We start from the raw sequence: 18,295 nt of genomic DNA, 5'->3' as shown, positions 1-18,295 counted from the left end.
CCCAGGAGGGCTACACGTGCTACCATCCTCCGCCTTGTCGCGTGTTCATCACTATGGATATGGTGTTTAATGAGTCCACTACCTGTTTTTCTCTGGCACATTTTCCAGGGGGAATTCTATGCTTGGTGAAGATGTGCCTCTTGTTGTTCCTCTCCTAGACCCTCCTGTTCAACTACCTTCAGTTCAGGGGGAGATACAAGACATTGATCAGCCTACTGTGAAAGTGTATGTTCGTCAGAATCGTGAGCAGCAAATAGACACTACCACAGCTACCACCAACTCTACCCAGTCAACCACCACCTCCTAATCTAGGTTCTACTACGTCTAGTAATTCCTTTCCCAAGTCTCCTAGCATTTTTTATCTATCTCTTGATTTACCTATTGCTATCCATAAGGGGACGAGATCTTGTACTCAATACTCTATTGCTTAGGTGGCTTTGCACAACTCTATTTCCCCTTCATATTGTGCTTTTGTGTCTTCCTGATCTTCTATTTCTCTTCCCCAGAACTACGGTCAACTACCAGGAGGCTCTAACAGACCCACAGTAAAAGGCAGCCATGATTGAGGAGATGCAAGCTCTGAAAAAGAATGATACTTGGGACTTGGTGTGTCTTCCTTCACACAAGAAAATGGTGAGCTTCAAATGGGTATTTACGGTGAAGTAGAATATGGCTGGCACTGTGGATCGATACAAGGCTAGGCTGGTTGCTAGAGGATTCACTCAAACCTATGGTCTTGACTATCAGGAGGCACTCGCTCCTGTTGCAAAGATGAATACCATCCATGTGATTCTTTCATGTGCAGTTAATCTAGGATGGGAATAACAAAAGCTTGATGTCAAGAATGCATTTCTTCATAGTGAGCTTGAGAAGAAGTGTATATGGAAGTTCCTCATGGGTTCTCTTGTCAGAAAACTAAAGGGAAAGTTTGCAAGCTCAAGCATGTGCTAAATGGGTTAAAGCATCTCCTCGTGCTTGGTTTGGGAGATCCCATAAAGCCATGGTGTTTGTAGGTTACACTCAAAATAATGCCGATCACACCTTGTTTCAAGCGATCTGGTTCCAAGATTGCTATCCTCATTGTTTATGTTGACGACATTGTTGTCATTGGCAGTGACACAGAGGAAATCTCACGCCTAAAAGCTTACTTGGGTCAAGAATTTGAGATCAAGGACCTTTGCATGCTGTACTACTTCCTTGGCATTGAAGTTGCTCGATCCACCAAGGGTACCCTTCTACCTCAACGGAAATATACTCTTGATCTGTTATCTGAGACAGGGATGCTAGGTTGTAAGCCTTCAGACACCCCTCTTGAAGCTAATATTCACCTCTCCAGTAAGAATAGTGATCCTGTAGACAGGACAGTATCAGGCTATCAGCGGTTAATTGGGAACTTGATCAAGCTATCCCATACTCGTCCAGACATTGCCTTAGTTGTCAGCCTAGTTAGTCAGTATATGCATGATCCTTTTCTCTTTCCATGGTCACCTACGAGTTGAGGCCTTTGCAGATGCTGATTGGGCTAGCTCTCCTGATGATTGGCGGTCTACGACTAGCTATGGTACATTTGTGGGTGGCAACTTAGTTACTTGGAAGAGTAAGAAACAGACTGTTGTTGTTCGGTCTAGTGCTGAAGCTGAATTTCAAGCTATGTCTCATGGCATTTGTGAGTTGATGTGGCTCTAAAGTCTTTTGAAAGATCTAGATTTCCCTGTTCCCCTACCGATGATGCTATACTGTGACAGTAAGTCTGCCATCAGCATTGCTTACAATCCAGTTCAACACGATCGCACGAAGCATGCGGAAATTGATTGTCATTTTATTAAAGAGAAGTTGGAATAAGGGTTGATCTGTAATCCATTTGTTATGAGTTCACCTACAAACCCCATCAACGATACATGCCTTTACAGCTGCAATATGATAAGATGACCATCCCTGGTCATTAGAAACTAGTATTATGGTGCGAAGAAAAAAAAAACACATCAAGTACTAAGGGATTAAAATACAGTTTATCCTTCCACCATATATGCTTCTGTCAAAGGTGAAAGTCACCATTGCATTCCCCTTTGGATCTTATGTATATAATAAATAAGGGCATCCATTTTATGACAGAGCAAAGTTATTTGGTTATTGCAACGAACAGCTTTAGGTACAGGCTATTTTCACAGCACAATTTCTCTTATGAGCATCAATGTTTCGGTTAAACTAATTGCCATAAGCTTGAAGAATCATTGTTTTCAGGAAAAACTTTTCCACCGTTTTCCCTTTTTTTTTTGTGTTCATTTCTTTCGTAGTTTTGTCTTTCAGCTAAGTAGAAGAGCACGTATATTACAAGCCAACAGTACAGTAGCGAACTGAACGAGTTCATAATGGGTAGAAGCCAAAATGATAACATCAAGCACAAGGAGTTACAAAAGCTTACGGGGGTTCTCGAACAGCATCATCTAATTTTTGACGGGGATTTCTCTGCAATAAAATTAAACTTTCAATAAATAAGAGACAAATAAATAGAGCAGACTCGTGATATAAGCGAAGAAGTGAACTAGCAAAGAGAGAGAGAGAGACAGTACAGTAAGTACCCCTAAGTAGAGATTGAAGAGGTCGATAATGGCAGCTCTCGCGGGATGAAACTGATAAGCTCGGTTCGTCCTCTGGTTTTGATCCATGGGTTTGGAAATAGTCCGGCAATTGCCGTAGAAGACGACCAGTTAAACGGAATCGTAAGCAAGCTCAAATCCTTTCTGAAAGTTGCAGAGTAAAGCCTTGTCTCGTACGTAAAACTCAATTGTTTCCCTCTCACCACGCCCAAAAATCCAGGAAGAAAGTTTTCCTCCACCGTGGTAGAAGGAAAACTGCGATCTGACCGTCGCAGCGAATTTTTGCCCAAAACGTATTATTAACGCAGACTTAACCCCAAAATTGAAGACTTCATTGTTAATGTAGACCTGGGCTTCTTTTGGGATTGAAACGTATGGGGTTGGATGGGCTACCTGACCTTCACCCCTTTGATGGGCCTTGTAAAGAAATGAGGCCACCAATCCAAACCAGCTGGGCAATGACTTCCAGAGTTCCGGGGAAGGTGACCCAAAACTTTTTTTAAAGAGCTGATAAATTCATAAAACTTCTCCTTATCTACAATTATGGAGTTAATTAAATATTAGTATGGGGGAGAATGGCCCTCCGTGTGCACGGGCCCAAGAGAACACGGACAGAAGCATCTTGGGGTGGTCATTTTGCCCTCCACTGTGTCTGGTCGTGGGTGTTATATTACGTTAGAGAGAATTTTTCTCCTACTAGTATATAAGATTCATCTGTTTGCAACCAAAAGGCTATAGCAGACACCAGGTTGCTCATATGTCCATACTTGTCGTAGCAGGGTTTTAGACTGATCTCGGATTCGAGTCCCCCTACCACATCAGTCTACCAAATAGCTAGGTCCCCCATGCCCCTCGGGCCCCATGGGCGCCCAATCCCCTTTAGGACCACCATTGTGGTGGACTCACCTTAGCACAAACAAAGGTTATAAATATAATTTGTAATTATATAGATTGACATGTTAGTTATTTAGAGGGTCTAAGGATGTAAATCCATAAGAACCCCTAATCCCTCCTCAATTTAGGGTAACAATCTCACCTTAGAGGATAATTTAGAAAATTCTCATTAAACCATATCTATCGTTCCTCACTTCGAGGGGTTGAGGCAAGAGCGGGTTGTAATGCTTCGAGACATTAGGATCCCGATGGAGAGATTGAGTTAGTTAGATGCAGAGTACACCACTCATTTGGGAAAAATCTCTAATAGATCAATCTCAGTATGAGAAACAGTTTTCGTCAATACGACCCACATGGTCAGAATATGAAAAGGCATGGGAAAGAATCCTTACATCACTTGCATCAGGATCTTTTTCCCTTAAACATACTACCAAACTTTGGGCGAAAGAAAATTTTCTTAAATGATCTAAGGCCTGCACACAACCTATATGGATAATTGTTTATCGAAGAAATAAAAACCCTAGATGGATAATTGTTGGCTCACACTTTACCCACCTTTGTATCATTGGTTTCATCTTTTATCCACCTTTGTATCAAATATTTTGGGGTTGTGCCATTAGATTGAGTCGAAGGTCAATCATTATCCATCTTTACAATAAAATAAAATAAAAAAAGAGTGAGGGGTTGGACTTGATAATTGAAAATCCAAACAGCAATTTCTTTTTCTTATTTAGGAAATCTAAGGCAATGTTTGGTATGTGTTTCTGGACTGCATTTAAAGTTGATTTTGCATTCTCCGATGATAAAAACAGTTGTTTTATGGTTTGAGAATACGAAAGCAGTCTAGAATGCATTTCAATAATGCATACAAAACACAGCCTAAATAACAATTTTCATGAGGGTAACGTATGCATCGGTTTCGATTCTATTAGCAAGAATGGAAAATCACCATTATTGTCCTATTAATGACTCTAGATTCTTTTGAGGAAGAGAGAAACATTTTCTTTAATATGCAATAAAGTTAAAACAAAAATGGTAATACGGGGTAACCCATCCATCGGTTTCGATTCTATTAGGAAAAACAAAGGAAAATCACCATTATTGCCCTATTAATGGCTGTAGATTCTATTGAAGAAGAGAGAAACATTCTCTTTAATATGCAATAAAGTTCAACCAAATATAATAATCTAGGTGATGTATCTTTTTTACCCTTACATCTCCCATTCTCATCCAAAAACAAGAAGGGGAAGAATATGAAACATAGATATTTTTATTTTCACAATTAAGGGTATTGTAGTAATGGGAAAAAGTTCTGTGTCCGGGAGTGTTGGCATAGCCCATGAGTCTATCTCTCTCCACCCCATGTGAAAAGACACCTCTACCCCCTTGTTTTAAGGAGGAGAGAGATAGACACATGGAAGTACTGGCGTAGGCCACACTCCCGGACAGAGAACTGCTTTCCTTTAGTAATTTTACTCATTGTTTCGTTTATAAATAAGAACTGTCCTATGGAAAATTTATCTCCTCAAGTTCCCTGCCCGGCCCATTTCCCCAGCTGAAGAGGACTCCATGTTAGTAGTTCGTTGCGAGATCTTCTATGACACCTAAAGAAAAGAGAGCAAGAATCCATATAGAGTGGTAGTTTGTCTGTACTTTCTATTAAAGCTGGATCACCATTTCTAGCGATTCATACCGAGGCAGCATGAGATTTTGGCGCGGTTCAATCATGTCACATAGCTGATGAACAACTTAGAACTTTGTGGTTTGATTGAGCCGCGCCAATATCTCCTACCACTACTTTAATTTTCTTATCTTATGATAAACATATTTTGAAAGATCTTCATATATGCTGATTTTCATTGATGGCTTGCCCTCTAAGGTTGATCTTGTTGCAGGAAGAAAAACTACATCGAGCATATGATTTGGGTTTGTGTGTGAGTGTGACTCTTTATGCATAATTGGTCTATTCGGATTAGAATTGGATGTCATCGATCTCGTCGATCTGATCACTTTCTGGTCGATTCTATCCCCAATTCCATGTTTTGTTTATCTAAATTTGGTTGAGGTTAAAATTGTCTTTTCACTTTTTGATTTGACTTAAGCTAACACTGTTACTGTAGAGGGGGACGAATTAATGATGTCAAATCCTAGCCCGAATCGTTAAGACCGATCGAAATCGATAGGAAAAACCCGAGACCGAACTGAATCGATCCTTATTGGACTGATTTTGGGCTGGGGTATGACGGGATTGACTGAAAATCGGACCGCACCGAATCGACCGATAACAAACAAAAAACCGAACCGAATGAAACCGATAAAAAACTAATGAGTATAAGGTTATGAATAATTGAACTGATTTCAATATTAATGAGCAAATTTATGGTTGTAAGGAAAATTGTTACAAATCAATGAGTATGAGGTCATGAAAATAGGGAAATTGATTTGTAACAATGCTTGTTCCATTGATTTCCTTTTTAAGTGTGGGGTTAATGAAATATTTTATGTAGTTGAAAAGAGAAAGAGAAGAAAATAGGCACAAACAGAACCCAACTTGTTTAAAAAAATCTAGTATTGAATCGAATCCAAACCGATATCAACCCGTTATCATAAATCGAACGACAAAAAACCAAATCGCACCAAAACCGAAATCGAGCTGAAACCGAAAAGTCTTTATTGATTCGATTTCGATTTTCCCTAAAAGCCACATTGAAACCAAAAAAATCGGACCAAACCTACCGATTGACACCCCTAAGACGAATGAGTATTCATATAACAGAAGGTGACTTGAGATTCATTCCATTTTCAAGGGGTGTTTCGTAAATTACCCTTTAAAAAAACCTACCTTATTACTATATCGGCTGATACGTATGGAACCCATGTTGGAAAATAATAAAGTTGTTTCCTTGGAAAAAGGGTTTTTCGAATTTGATTTTGAGTGAATATTTAACAGATCTTTCCCACCAAATCTTCTCTATATATAGGAATATAGCAATCCCTATAACTACCCAACCATCTTTAGCACAAAGAAAGGAGAGAATTAAAGAAGAAGAAGAAAAAAAACCCTTGTCGCTGCATCCTTGGTTTTTCTTGTTTGAAGCCATGGAATCTAAGTTCTTCTTGTCTTTGATTCTTCTCTCTTCATTGGTTTATTTGGGTTTCTCTCAAGGCCTTTTAGCAGGAGGTTTGGGTGTTGATTCATCTTGTATTTCGAAACTCATTCCTTGCCAATCTTCTTTGAAGGATTCATCGTCACCACCACCACCGACTTGTTGTATTGAATTGAAGGAGATGATTGCAGGTGACACGAAATGCCTGTGTAGTATCTTCAACAATACAGAGCTTTTGAAGAAATTCGAAGTTACACAAGAAGATCTTTTGAAGCTTCCAAAGGGTTGTGGACTCAGCGTTGATATTGCTCTGTGTAACAAAGGTAATCAGATCTTCTCTTTTAATCTCCCTCTTCATAATGGAATGGTAGAGCTTGATTTTCTCTTCTTTGTTTTTTCAATTTTTGGTTTAGTGATCGTTCATAAGGAGGATTTAGATTCTTCATGTTTGGGAAAAAAAAGTTTGGTAATGCCTAACACTTTTGGAAAATTAATTAGATTCCATTTCCTAGGCTGTGATTGGTTGTTGGGAAAATAAATAAGTTTTTGTGATTTATAATAATGATAATAAAAAAAATAACAAATTCTTTTTACCAAAGAAAACTTCAAATTTGACACATGAAATATCCCCTCCCCTTTCTGTGCACAAATCCTAATAGTGCAACAATCACATCATTGGACTCGGGAATCTGGGAATCTAGTGGTGCAACAATCGAATCCACGAAACTCGAGGATCTTAGAATCTGGTTGTCTAGCAATCGCATCCATGGATTAGGGAATCTGGGAATCCAATGGTGCAGCAATCGCATCCATGGACTAAAATCCCAGAATCACATCCATGGATTTAAATTGTGGGCTGATGTTCTCTATGCCACGGCAGCACAGCCTACGCTTAGACACATGGGCCCCCCATTCAAGGGGGCAGGGTGGTCATTTTGCCCACCCCATGTGTTTGGGCGTGACACAGACAACACTTGGCCTTAAATTATATTGAAATTGACTAAAATCTTAGAAATTGAAATTAGAAGAAAAGGCAACGATTTCCATGTCTGTCCCTTTTTAATTCAAAAGATTCCATTACTACTTTTTGTTAAACCTGTTTTTTTGGTTGCATTAACCTTCATTTGTTCAAGAACATGGCATGGATTTTGGATTAAAGAAGTACAACATTTTATTTGTAATTTCTTAAATTTTAGTTTCAGAAGTATTGAATTTAATAAGACCCCATTCATCACTAATATTCTCCTCTTTTCCTTGGATTCCTTTTGTTTCAACCAAAAATTCCTGAAATTCAATTTTGATTTATAACTATTTGGGCATAATCGATTTAGGAAAAGGATCCAACCATTAGATGGGGTGAGATTTACAGTTTTAAGCTTTAGATTATATGGTGATTATGTGCAATATGGAGGTTTCATTAAATTTATTCTTGTTTATTTTGCTACAGTGGCTGAGTCTCCAAGCAGTCCACCAGCTATTTCACCAGTTTCATCAAATTCTAATGGTGAGGTTCTAAAGCTTCTTTCTGTTATCTGATAATCCCAAGAGCTATTTGAATGCATTATTTAGGGCTGAGGGTTTGATATTATTTTGCAAAACTAGTAAAGCAGACAATCTCTTTTACCTTTAGCAAATATGAATTTCTTCACTCTTCTCATATGTGACAGCAGAGAGGAACAAATTAAATGGTGAAATATTATTGTCATAAGGGTCTGCTATGTTTTTCAAATTTTACAATACATATTTTGCCACTTTAGACAGGTGATGTGTCCATTTCAACCGTTGGATAAAGAGGACATGGTCTAGATTAATCACGTGTCAAATTTTAAAGTATTTTAGCCAATATTGTGCACTCTTCCGACTCTGAGCAACAATAGACAGTTTATATAGAAAAAGAGAAAAAGAACTTTGTCCGGGAAAATGTGGCCTACGTCAACACACCCATGAGTCTATCTCTCTCCTCCCGTATGAGGAGGAGAGACATAAACAAATGGGAGTCTTGGCATAAGCCATACTCCCGAATAGAAAACTATCTCCCATAAAAAAATTAAAAAAAAAAACTATGAAAATAGATAGCTCAGATCTTTTTTTATTACTTTCGAAAATATCACAAACATTTGTGACACCAATGACTACCCAAATTAGATTCATTAGCTTGGGAGATCTTGTCTATGTCAAGAAAAAGATATGATTTGATCATTGTAAGTTTGTAACCAATATGACTATATCAGTTATATACTTTTCTACCAACCAAAAAGATTTCATCAAAAAATGGGCAATGGCAGTTATGCTTCCATCATATTGGATAGTCTCTCCCTTTCTACTTTGTTTGTATTGAAAGATAATATCTAAATATCTAGAACAAAATTCAATTTTTAGTTAATCTAATTAACTCAATTTTCCATTTTTCAGGTACTGATGGCAACTCTACTGACACGAAAAATTCAGTAAATGGACTCTCTCCTTTCAGTGGACTTGGTTTTATTGCTACATTTGTAGCTCTTTTGTCAGCATTAATCTAGGTTCATTAGTTCTTATAAATTAAATTACAGATACATGTATATGAACTCAAATTTTAATTTTCAAGCATATTTCAGACCAACTCCAGAGCCTAAAGAAGATATCCAAAGGAAGAAATATATATAAAACACGAGGGAGAGACCCAATGGACAACCTCATGATGATGGTAATCTTTATTCCTTTGGAGTTTATGGGGTTTATAAGGATGATGAGACCATTTGAGGCAAGTGCAAGTTACTGTTGTAGTTGGCTTTCTTAGGCTGCGTTTGGTATGCATTCTTGGAATGCATTTTAAGTCAAATTCATATTTTTGGATGATAGAAACAACTATTTTTATCATTCGAGAATGCGAAATTGATCAAGAATGCATACCAAACGAAATCTTCGTTTATGTTGATTAGAGAGAATGAATTTTTTTTTTTTATATATAACGAAATTACAAAATTACATAATGACATTGATAGAAAAAAATTCATTTGAAAAGAGAATATCACATAGAAGGAGAAGGATTCTCCTCCATCTCAATGGTAGGTGAAGGTGATGAGGGTAATGAGCTGGCATCATCATCCTTATTTGGGGTCTCCTTGGATCAGTCCATTGTGTAATATGTCTATGCTCTCCATACTAGAACTAGGCAAAAGTTTTCCTTCATCGGTGAGCGAGGAAGAATCCCTAGCCCATTGGTGATGTGACCATACGATGAGACTCTTGTCCTATCAACAACTCCCACATCTATTGATGAATTTGAAAATACTAACGGTATCGATGGCCATGGGCAAGGAATTCTCCTTTCATCATTGGTGAAGGGCAACTCGGTCCTAAGAACTATGTGGCATTGTCTCTAAGTAGATTCCCAATGATGCCAATGTTTCTCTCCCACGCCACATCAATAACAGTGACTCACATGGCAGGGTGAGAGGAAAAAAAAAAAATCCATATGTGATAAATAGTACACTAGCATTCTGGGAACTTCTGTTAGAAGTCTATGGAAGTTTCATAAACTTCTGGTTACTAATGAAACCATCTCGTTTGAAATCAATAAAGTTCTTCTCTCTCTTCTTCTACCAGGTTTAGAACCGTTTAGGAACCGGTACCATCCCATTCTGTTGATAATCAACCTAATTCTGTTGATAATCAACCTAGGTTTGATCCGTTAACTAAATGGGACGGTATTGGGATTGGCACTTTTGGTATCGATACAGGTATAGACCCGTCCCGACCATGTAATAAAAGGGCTAGGGTAGAGAAGCTTTAATGGTTTAACAGCCTTGGTAAACCGTGGTTACCAACCATGCATGGGTTGTGTTTCAATATCTACTTGAAGCTTTGAAGATGGTTATTATTTTTTGTGTTCCATAATATCGGGTATGCAGAAAGATACCCGTAAATAAAATGTTATTTACACGATGTAGTCAAGGATTTTTTTTATTTTTATTTTTGCTAAAAATCAGTAAAAAATGATTAAGTTACAGAGAATGCCTATGCATACCTAGAGAAATACAGAAAACAAAAGAAGATCGAACCCCACCTTCGGCATTGCCATCAGCAGAATGATCCTCCCTAAGGTAACAATTAAAACAATTATGAATGTAGTTGGATGGGAACCCTTTATTTTGATTAGAGTCTATCATCCCATAAAATCATTGAGAACTTGATCAAGGTTTTCAATCTTAATCCTTTTTTATGCTCTCTCTTTCTCTGCGTGAAAAAGTAAAGATTCTTGGTTGTGTATCCATCTACAGCAACAACAAAATAAAAAAAAAATGATATAAATAAGGGTGAGTGGTAGCAGAACGTCTTGCAATTCATAAGAGAAGAAGAGTTGAGGTAATGGTAGTTATACAGCTCTGGGCTTTAATGATCTTTATCTAATTAGTATGGTGCCTTTGAAATAGAAAAGGTTTAGTACTACCCCCAAAAAAAACAAGAACAAAAATCCTCTGCAGTTCGTGAATCTTGCAGTGCCCCTGCGATGCGAGTTTCATAAAGCACCACGCTACAAGAAATCCTATTTTTGCCGACAGTAAGAAATATGATCCGTAGCCAAAAATGATTTTCAACTACGGATAATAAAGTAATGTAGCAAAATATTATTTTCCGCGACGGTTCTTAAGTAACCGTCATGGAAAATATAATTGGGCGACATATTATAATTTTTCGTCATGAAAAATGTATTTAAAATGACGGTAATAAAATTTCCGTTGCAAAAAATGAATTTTAACGACAGTCTTAATATTGCGTCGTCGATTAGATATTTATAACGACAGTTTTATATTACTGTCGCGATAAATGGTATTTTACGACAGTATAGTATTACCGTCGCGGAAAATGAAATGTATAACGACAGTATAAAAAGTTCCATCGCAAAAATGAAATCTTTAATGATATAGTTATTACCGTCGTGGAAAATATATATATTTAATGATAGTAGTAAAAATACCGTTGTAGAAAATATCATCGTAACGACGGTTGTAATGATACCGTCGCCATATTGCCTTAAATTTTTAGTGGCTTACCTTAGTTTCCAGCTTCCCGCTTTCTTCTTTCCGATTCCGCCATCAAACATCTCTCTGTCTTCTCCTCTCTACCCGACTATCTCTACCCCATTCCCGCACGACGAAGAAGATCAAGATCCTCTCTCATGGTGAAACCCTAACCCCCAATCATACTCACACCTCTTTGATTACCTAGCCCCAACCCCCTACTCTACTATCGCCTCCCCCATCTCTGCAACCCCTCTCCCACGCCCTTCTCTACTGTCCGCCTCCTCCCCTTTGAGCATTTGCCTATGGTGGTACTCATGTCACACTTGCAGGGAGAAACCATTTTAGATTTTTAGGTTTTTAAAAAAAAAAAAAAAACCTTTTTTCTGGTTTTCCTGTTGGTCTCCAATGGGTGATGGATAAACAATGATGTTGCCTCCTCATCAGAAGTAGTCCCCTGCTGCTGTCAAGTCCCAACATATATATCAAAGGTAAATTTGGGTCTTCCTGTTTCAGCTTTTCTCCACATATTTGTTGGGTCACTCTCCGCTCCCCATGGGACCTTGGTGCTTTTTTGGTTTTTGAGTTTTTGAGAGAGAGAGAGAGAGAGAGAAAGAGAGAAATGTAAGGAATGGATATTAATGGTGGGACCTTAATATGTGTTTCTATTCGGTTGTGGATGGTTTCTGAGCTCCTGTGATCTAAACATTTCAAATTTGTTTGCCTTTTGTTTTTATATATGTCTGAGCTCTAATAAAGTATTTCCTAATTATTTTCTAAAATAGGATATGATTAAAATTTTGTTGTTGTTAATTTACCCTGCATTTGCAATTAGATTCTGAGCCCTACTCTAATTAGGATTCCCTTGAAATGTCCGGTTCCAATTGGTTTTCCAATAAAATCAAGTAATCCTACAGCAAGACTACACAAAATTGCTTGGTTTGGTTGAACCTGTTCATTGGTTGATCAGTCCAGTCAAATTCTTAAAGCTACATGGAACCAACAGTCAAGAATCAAACAACCATGCCAACAACCGTATCAAAGGAGATTATGCCATAAGAAATGAGCTTCTAATGCAGTGAGTGCATTTTATGGTCAAGAATAGGAGGGGAATTTAGTCTCACATAGGTTGGGTAGGTAGTGTAAGATAGCCTATTTGAGCTACAGTGGTACTCATGTCACACTTGTAGGGAGACAAACCATTTTTAGTACGTCAATGAAGAACAGGGTTAGATTGTTTCTGTTTTAACTGGAACAATTTCTTTGTCAATATGATTTTGGACTCTCTGGGTGCAACCTCCTGAATCATTTGTGCCTCCGAACTCAGGGTCTGGATCTATGTTCATGGAGGTTTTCATATGGCAGTCTACTAGTCTGTAAATGGGAATTCATCCATAAACACAACCTTCCAGGATTCTTGTGTTTACTACAGGATCTTTCTATTACAATAATCTAAAAATTTCTAGTTACTCATGCAAACAGAGTCAGTTAAAAAATTCTTAGCTTGTGTATTTCTACAAAACTGCAGATAAATGTTTAACAAGATGTCCATAGCATGTACAGAGTATAGAATAGCAAATGACCACCAGAAGTTAAATTTAATAGATGCATAAAATTGTGCTTGTAGTTCATATTTCATTTTTATGTCAACATAGATGCAACCTCTTGAAAGGACTCACAAACCAAAGAAACCACAGAAATATCTAGTCTAAGAAGCCTATGAATTCCTAGAAGAACTTGGGTTTTCTCTTTTGCTTCCACGAACATACATATAATTCGCCGGCGCCCCCCTACAACAAAAAGCATTTGTGGCAACGGTTAAAAAGTATAACTGTAGCCAAATATAATTTAGAGCGACGGTATTTTATTATCCGTCGCCCTAGAAAATTTATACCGACAACATGCAAAATAATGTCGCCAAGTCCCATTTATGGCGATAGAAAATATAAGAGCATTGCAAAATATTATTTATCACAACGGTAATAGAATTACCGTTGCCATAAATATTTTTAACTACGGTTAAAATTCTAACCGTTGTATAAAATTATATTGGGCAACCGTATAATATAAACCGTCGTCTAATATCATTAATTTTGGAAAGCTATGTTTTTTATAGCAACGGTTAAAATTCTAACCGTTGCTATTTAGCTTTTATGACAACGGTTTGGTATTAACCGTCGCCGTTTGTAATTTAGTGCAACGGAAGATTATTTTCCGTAGCATATTCTAATTTTTTCCTGGCTAATTTTTCACCTTTTTGTTCCCGCCTTGTATATTGCTGCGCGAATCAAACTCTCTCTCTCTCTCCAAATCTCAATCGACATTTCTTCTCTCGCTCTCCCTCTCGGAAACCCTTCTTTGTTCAACCCCAACAACCCTAACCAGTTACTCTCTACAGTTGGCCTCCTCCTCTGAGCGACCCGCACGACGCAGGATATATTCTAATCCCTGCTCAAACCCCTTCTCTATAACCCTCTCCCAAGTCCCAACCCTTTGCGGTACGAGAGAATTGAAAAAATCAGAAGGTATTAGGTTGGGTTCTCTCCCCATTCAATATTTCTCTCAATATTTCTCTCTCTCTAAGGCTGACGGCAAGTTTTAGATTTCAGGTTCTCATTCTTTCGTTCTTTGGTACTGCGGGCTGCTGGGGACCTTCCACTTGCTATTGAGGAGATTCATTGGCCAAGGGAGTACTTGCATTCATCCATCCAAGAGACCACAAGTTGAAATCATCATATCACAGGTTCTCTCTCTCTCTGTCTCGTGTTTCAGATGTGAAAAAAGCTTAAGGGGTTATGTCAAAGGAAGCATAGATGTAGAGATTTAAAAAAAGATAAATTATATTTAAACCTGAATCAAGGATTACATCATTGATGCCATCTCTTTCTCTCTCTCGATCTTCAGTCCTAAAGAGTAAAGATTATGGCATTAAGCTTCAATTCCTTCAGTCAATTGATAGGAGCATGCTTCATTCTTTCTCTCCTGATGTACGCTTTAATTGATAGGAGCATGCATCTATGATTGCTCTTTTTAGATGTATTAAAGAAAATTTCTGTAGGTTTTTTTTTAATTCTTGATTAAAATGGATGTATCCATGATTGCTCTTTTTAGATGGATTCAAGAAATTTTCTGTAGCTTTGTTTTTTTCCATTCTTGATTAAAATGGATGTGAATTGGATGTATCCATGATTGCTCTTTTTAAGATGGATTCAATAAATTTTCTGTAGCTTTGGTTTTTTCCATTCTTCTGTTAAAGACACTAGCCTTTTTTGCAGCATACTTTTTAAAGCATGTTCCAATTTTCCTTCTACCCAATTGGATTATTCTTTTGGCACCCTAATTCATTCAAGAATAAAGCAATGTTTTCAAGGTTCTCTGAAGTGCCCTTGTTGAATAGGTAAAGTAGAGAAATATGGTTTTCATTATTTTCTTAGATAGTTGAGGACAGAGGACATAGTGGGATGCATAGGCCATGAACTCTGCAGAAAATTCGAGAAAATTTAGCGCACTAACCACTAGAATCACATTCAGGTTACTGCTTGTATAAACTTATACATAACCAAACTGACCACAATTGATCAAGCTTTCAAAATGGAGTCAAATTTTTTTCCCTCAACAATACGAATTCTAAAGACATAATTCATCACAGTGAAATGTCCACAACGATTGTGCAATGCAAAAAAATATAGAGAAATGTACATGATATTGATCTAGGCATTCCAGGATAAAGTTCCACCATTAGCTAGGACTTCAAACTAAGAGAAAATTAACCCTCTCCCTCCATTATCTTCCTGAGGTCAAGGGAGCTTCCTTAAACCAACTTAAGCTCCCCACCACCCCTATAGAGGTTAAAGTTATTTTTATGAACCTGTCAAAGCCAAAGGGTGCAAAAGAAACTAGTAGTTCAATGGAAGTGTAGTCAAATATCAAATCTTTATTAAATAATCAGAAGGCTTGTATAGAATTCAAGGCCAAGGTGATCCATCTCCGTCTAGAATTTCTAAAATGCTAAAAGACCACTCATGTTTGACTTAATATAAGTTCCATGGGTAGGTAAGGCATATGGAAAAGGTAAAATATATCAAAGCTATCTCATTGTTTGAGATCTCATCTCCACCACCACAACTGAAAATTTAAATCTCAAGCACGTTTCATCCTAGTAGGAAATAAATCAATGAAAGTTAATTCTCTCCTGATCAAACATGACAATCTGCAGGATATGGTTTTGATATTGAGTTTCCATTTCTGGTTGATTTACCAAACTAGAAATACGCTTTTTTATGGTTCCATAAAGAAAAAGAGAGAGCGCTGGGTTGATTATGATAATATATATTTTTTTGGAAAATAGATATAAAGAAATGTCTGGTTGCGTGCCCCTCACCCAGACACAGGGATGGCAAAATGACCACCCCACCACCATGTTGGATGTCTTGGTGCGCTCCCACTGGCTCCTATGCTGGCGCCTCATTCTCTCCCATATCTTTTTTATGGAGGTTGATTTTGATATCGTGTTGATGAATGTAAGTTGCATTTGAGGTGTGGAGCAAGTGGGATTGTGGATGTATATAGCTTAAGGATTGATATGTACCAGAGAGGCTAAGATGAAGTTCGAGTTTTTTTTCAACTTATTTTTAGCAACGGTATAGAAAACCGTCGCCATCATTTTTAGCAACGGATTTGGATTTTTGGCAATGGAAAAAAACCGTCGCCAAAAATGAGTTTTCTTGTAGTTCCAATAACACAGGGAGAGAGCTTACTTGTCGTAGTACTGTTTAAACGAAACATATTTGCATGTAACACTTTGCTCCACAAGAAGCAGGAATAATGCTTGTAAATGGCTCAAGAGTCTTCCATCTAGTGAAGCTCTAATGGGTCTATGATAAGAAAGAGACGCCTCCCAGTACCTTATAACAAAAGAATGTTCATTTAAGGTTTTATGGTTGCAAAGAGAAGTACAGAATGGAAGAAAGAGGGAGAGAGGGAGGGGACAGATTCTGATAGTGATGGTTTTAAGGTATGAAAGGCCTTTTCAAGGTTTGGATTTTAACAATACTTTGGAGCCTGAAATTCTTTTTCAAGGTATATATGGTAGTTTAGTTTGGTTTAACATTATCAATGAAATTAAAGTGTCAAGATGATTACTTGGCAGATTGGATATGGTTTGCCACTTCTTAGTGTGAAGATGATGACTTATCAAGATGATTCCTTTTTGTTTCTTTTAGTCCTTCAAAGGATTTTAACTTATGTGTAATTTGTTCATCTATGTTTCCTTCAGGTGTGATGAAGTTAGAAGCTACAAAGTTCCAACTATGAAATTCGAAAGGATGGAAATTGAAAGGAGGATTAGATTATGATGTTCCTGATCTGCAATGTGGAGAGCAACGATGATGAAGTATTTTATTGGAAGGAGTACTAGATTATGATATTCCTTTAGCTAGAAACTTTCTCTCTGGGTTTTTTTTGTTGGTGTTTCGGTTAACAACATTGGTGGAGAGTTGATTGAAAGTGAATTTTAAAGGAATCCTAGCCTTTTGAGTTTTTTGTGTTAATGGAAAACAATGAATTAATGCAATGTTTATATGGATTTTGTAGTTAATAGTTTTTCTTTTATGGAATGAATATTATATATATATGTAAATTGCAGGTGAAAATTTCCTTTTCTGAATTACAAACAATGAATACCATATAAATGAAAAAAAAAAAAAAAAAACAATTTTTGTCGACGGTAAACATATTACTGTCGCTAAAGATTTATTTTTACCGACGGTTATTTAATTGTCCGCCGTATAAATTAGATTTTCCCCGACGGTATACAAAAGACCGTCGTCTAATATTTACATTTTTAGTGATGATTAAAACTGTCGCTAAAAATACATTTTTCACGACGCTTTTGGAAGAAATGCACAAAAGTGGAGATAGGTTTTGTACATGATTGGTTGGCTGTTGTGATCTGCTTTGCGTCCAGTGCTAGACTATTGTTTCTATCCTCACTTCAATCTAATTCCCACTGCCATCTCTCGAACGACCAAGAAGGTTATTCTTCTTTAACTTATGTTCTTCTTTTCAAAGCTTTACCAACTTACAATTGCATTGAATGAGATGGAGTTCCTTATTATACTTTTTGTTTGTGAATCCTTCAATATCATAATTGATAGTTATTATTCTTTTGTTTGTGGATCCTTTGATGAAAGGATATCTTGAAGGGTCAGACGATCATACGAAGAGCTTGAAAAACATTCTCAGTGCAATGATGAAGTTAGAGTTAAACGAGAAAGAAGATTGATGCAATTCATATGATTTTGAAATACTTTGGATTAATACTGTTAATTTGAGGATTTGGAATAATGTAGTTCTAAAATTGCATGTTTTTTGTGGCCTTACGTTTTAAATTTTTGTGTGTAATGGTTTTCTGGATATTATCAATAATTTTGGATAATCATACATGATCATGGTGGATGTTTTCATCTTAATTTTAAGTAAGTTTAGTCAAGTAATGATATTTCTGTAATAATCCATTAATTTGGTAAAAAGTGTTTCAAAACTGGTTTTACCAAACGGAATAGTGTTGTTTTTTTGTTCTAGCTAGAAATGTTTCTGGAACAAGTTTACCAAACATAATTTTGTAGCCCAGAAACAGAAAAAAAATGATAAAGATAAAATCAACCATTCTGGAACAGAAGCGTTACCAAACGCA

General features: G+C 37.1%; 2 protein-coding genes across 4 annotated transcripts in view; one reads left to right on the top strand and one right to left on the bottom strand.

The window, feature by feature from the left end:
• LOC122645686 (mediator of RNA polymerase II transcription subunit 23) overlaps nt 1-2,755 on the bottom strand; it is a 104,617-nt gene extending 101,862 nt beyond the window's left edge. For both annotated transcript variants that reach the window (XM_043839014.1, XM_043839015.1), the window contains exons 1-3: nt 2,739-2,755; nt 2,580-2,683; nt 2,423-2,466 (exon numbers count right to left, since the gene is read on the bottom strand). In XM_043839014.1, the coding sequence (XP_043694949.1) occupies nt 2,423-2,466; nt 2,580-2,666 (131 nt within the window). In that variant the 5' untranslated portion in view covers nt 2,667-2,683; nt 2,739-2,755. The remainder of the gene's footprint in view (nt 1-2,422; nt 2,467-2,579; nt 2,684-2,738) is intronic.
• Nucleotides 2,756-6,775: 4,020 nt separating this feature from the next.
• LOC122646747 (non-specific lipid transfer protein GPI-anchored 9-like) lies at nt 6,776-9,144 on the top strand. 2 transcript variants are annotated; one of them, XM_043840349.1, is made up of 2 exons: nt 6,776-6,921; nt 9,011-9,144. In XM_043840349.1, exons 1-2 carry the CDS (start codon nt 6,780-6,782, stop codon nt 9,118-9,120), a joined length of 252 nt encoding a protein of 83 aa, XP_043696284.1. In that variant the 5' UTR covers nt 6,776-6,779; the 3' UTR covers nt 9,121-9,144. The 2 variants fall into 2 exon arrangements, 1 of the variants encoding a protein (XP_043696284.1); XR_006330688.1 differs by lacking the exon at nt 6,776-6,921 and adding an exon at nt 8,087-8,102.
• The last annotated feature ends 9,151 nt before the right edge of the window (nt 9,145-18,295 follow it).

This window comes from Telopea speciosissima, chromosome 11, assembly GCF_018873765.1.
Source record: "Telopea speciosissima isolate NSW1024214 ecotype Mountain lineage chromosome 11, Tspe_v1, whole genome shotgun sequence".
Lineage (NCBI taxonomy): Eukaryota > Viridiplantae > Streptophyta > Magnoliopsida > Proteales > Proteaceae > Telopea > Telopea speciosissima.
Note: the sequence above shows the minus strand (reverse complement) of the source record. Positions and strands in the feature narration are given on the sequence as shown.

Bases quoted from the DNA above. Each gene is read 5' to 3' on its own strand.
- LOC122646747 (XM_043840349.1), top strand. From the start codon at position 6,780: ATGATTGCAGGTGACACGAAATGCCTGTGTAGTATCTTCAACAATACA. The intron at 6,922-9,010 runs GTAATCAGATCT...TCCATTTTTCAG, and splicing joins TATTGCTCTGTGTAACAAAG to GTACTGATGGCAACTCTACT.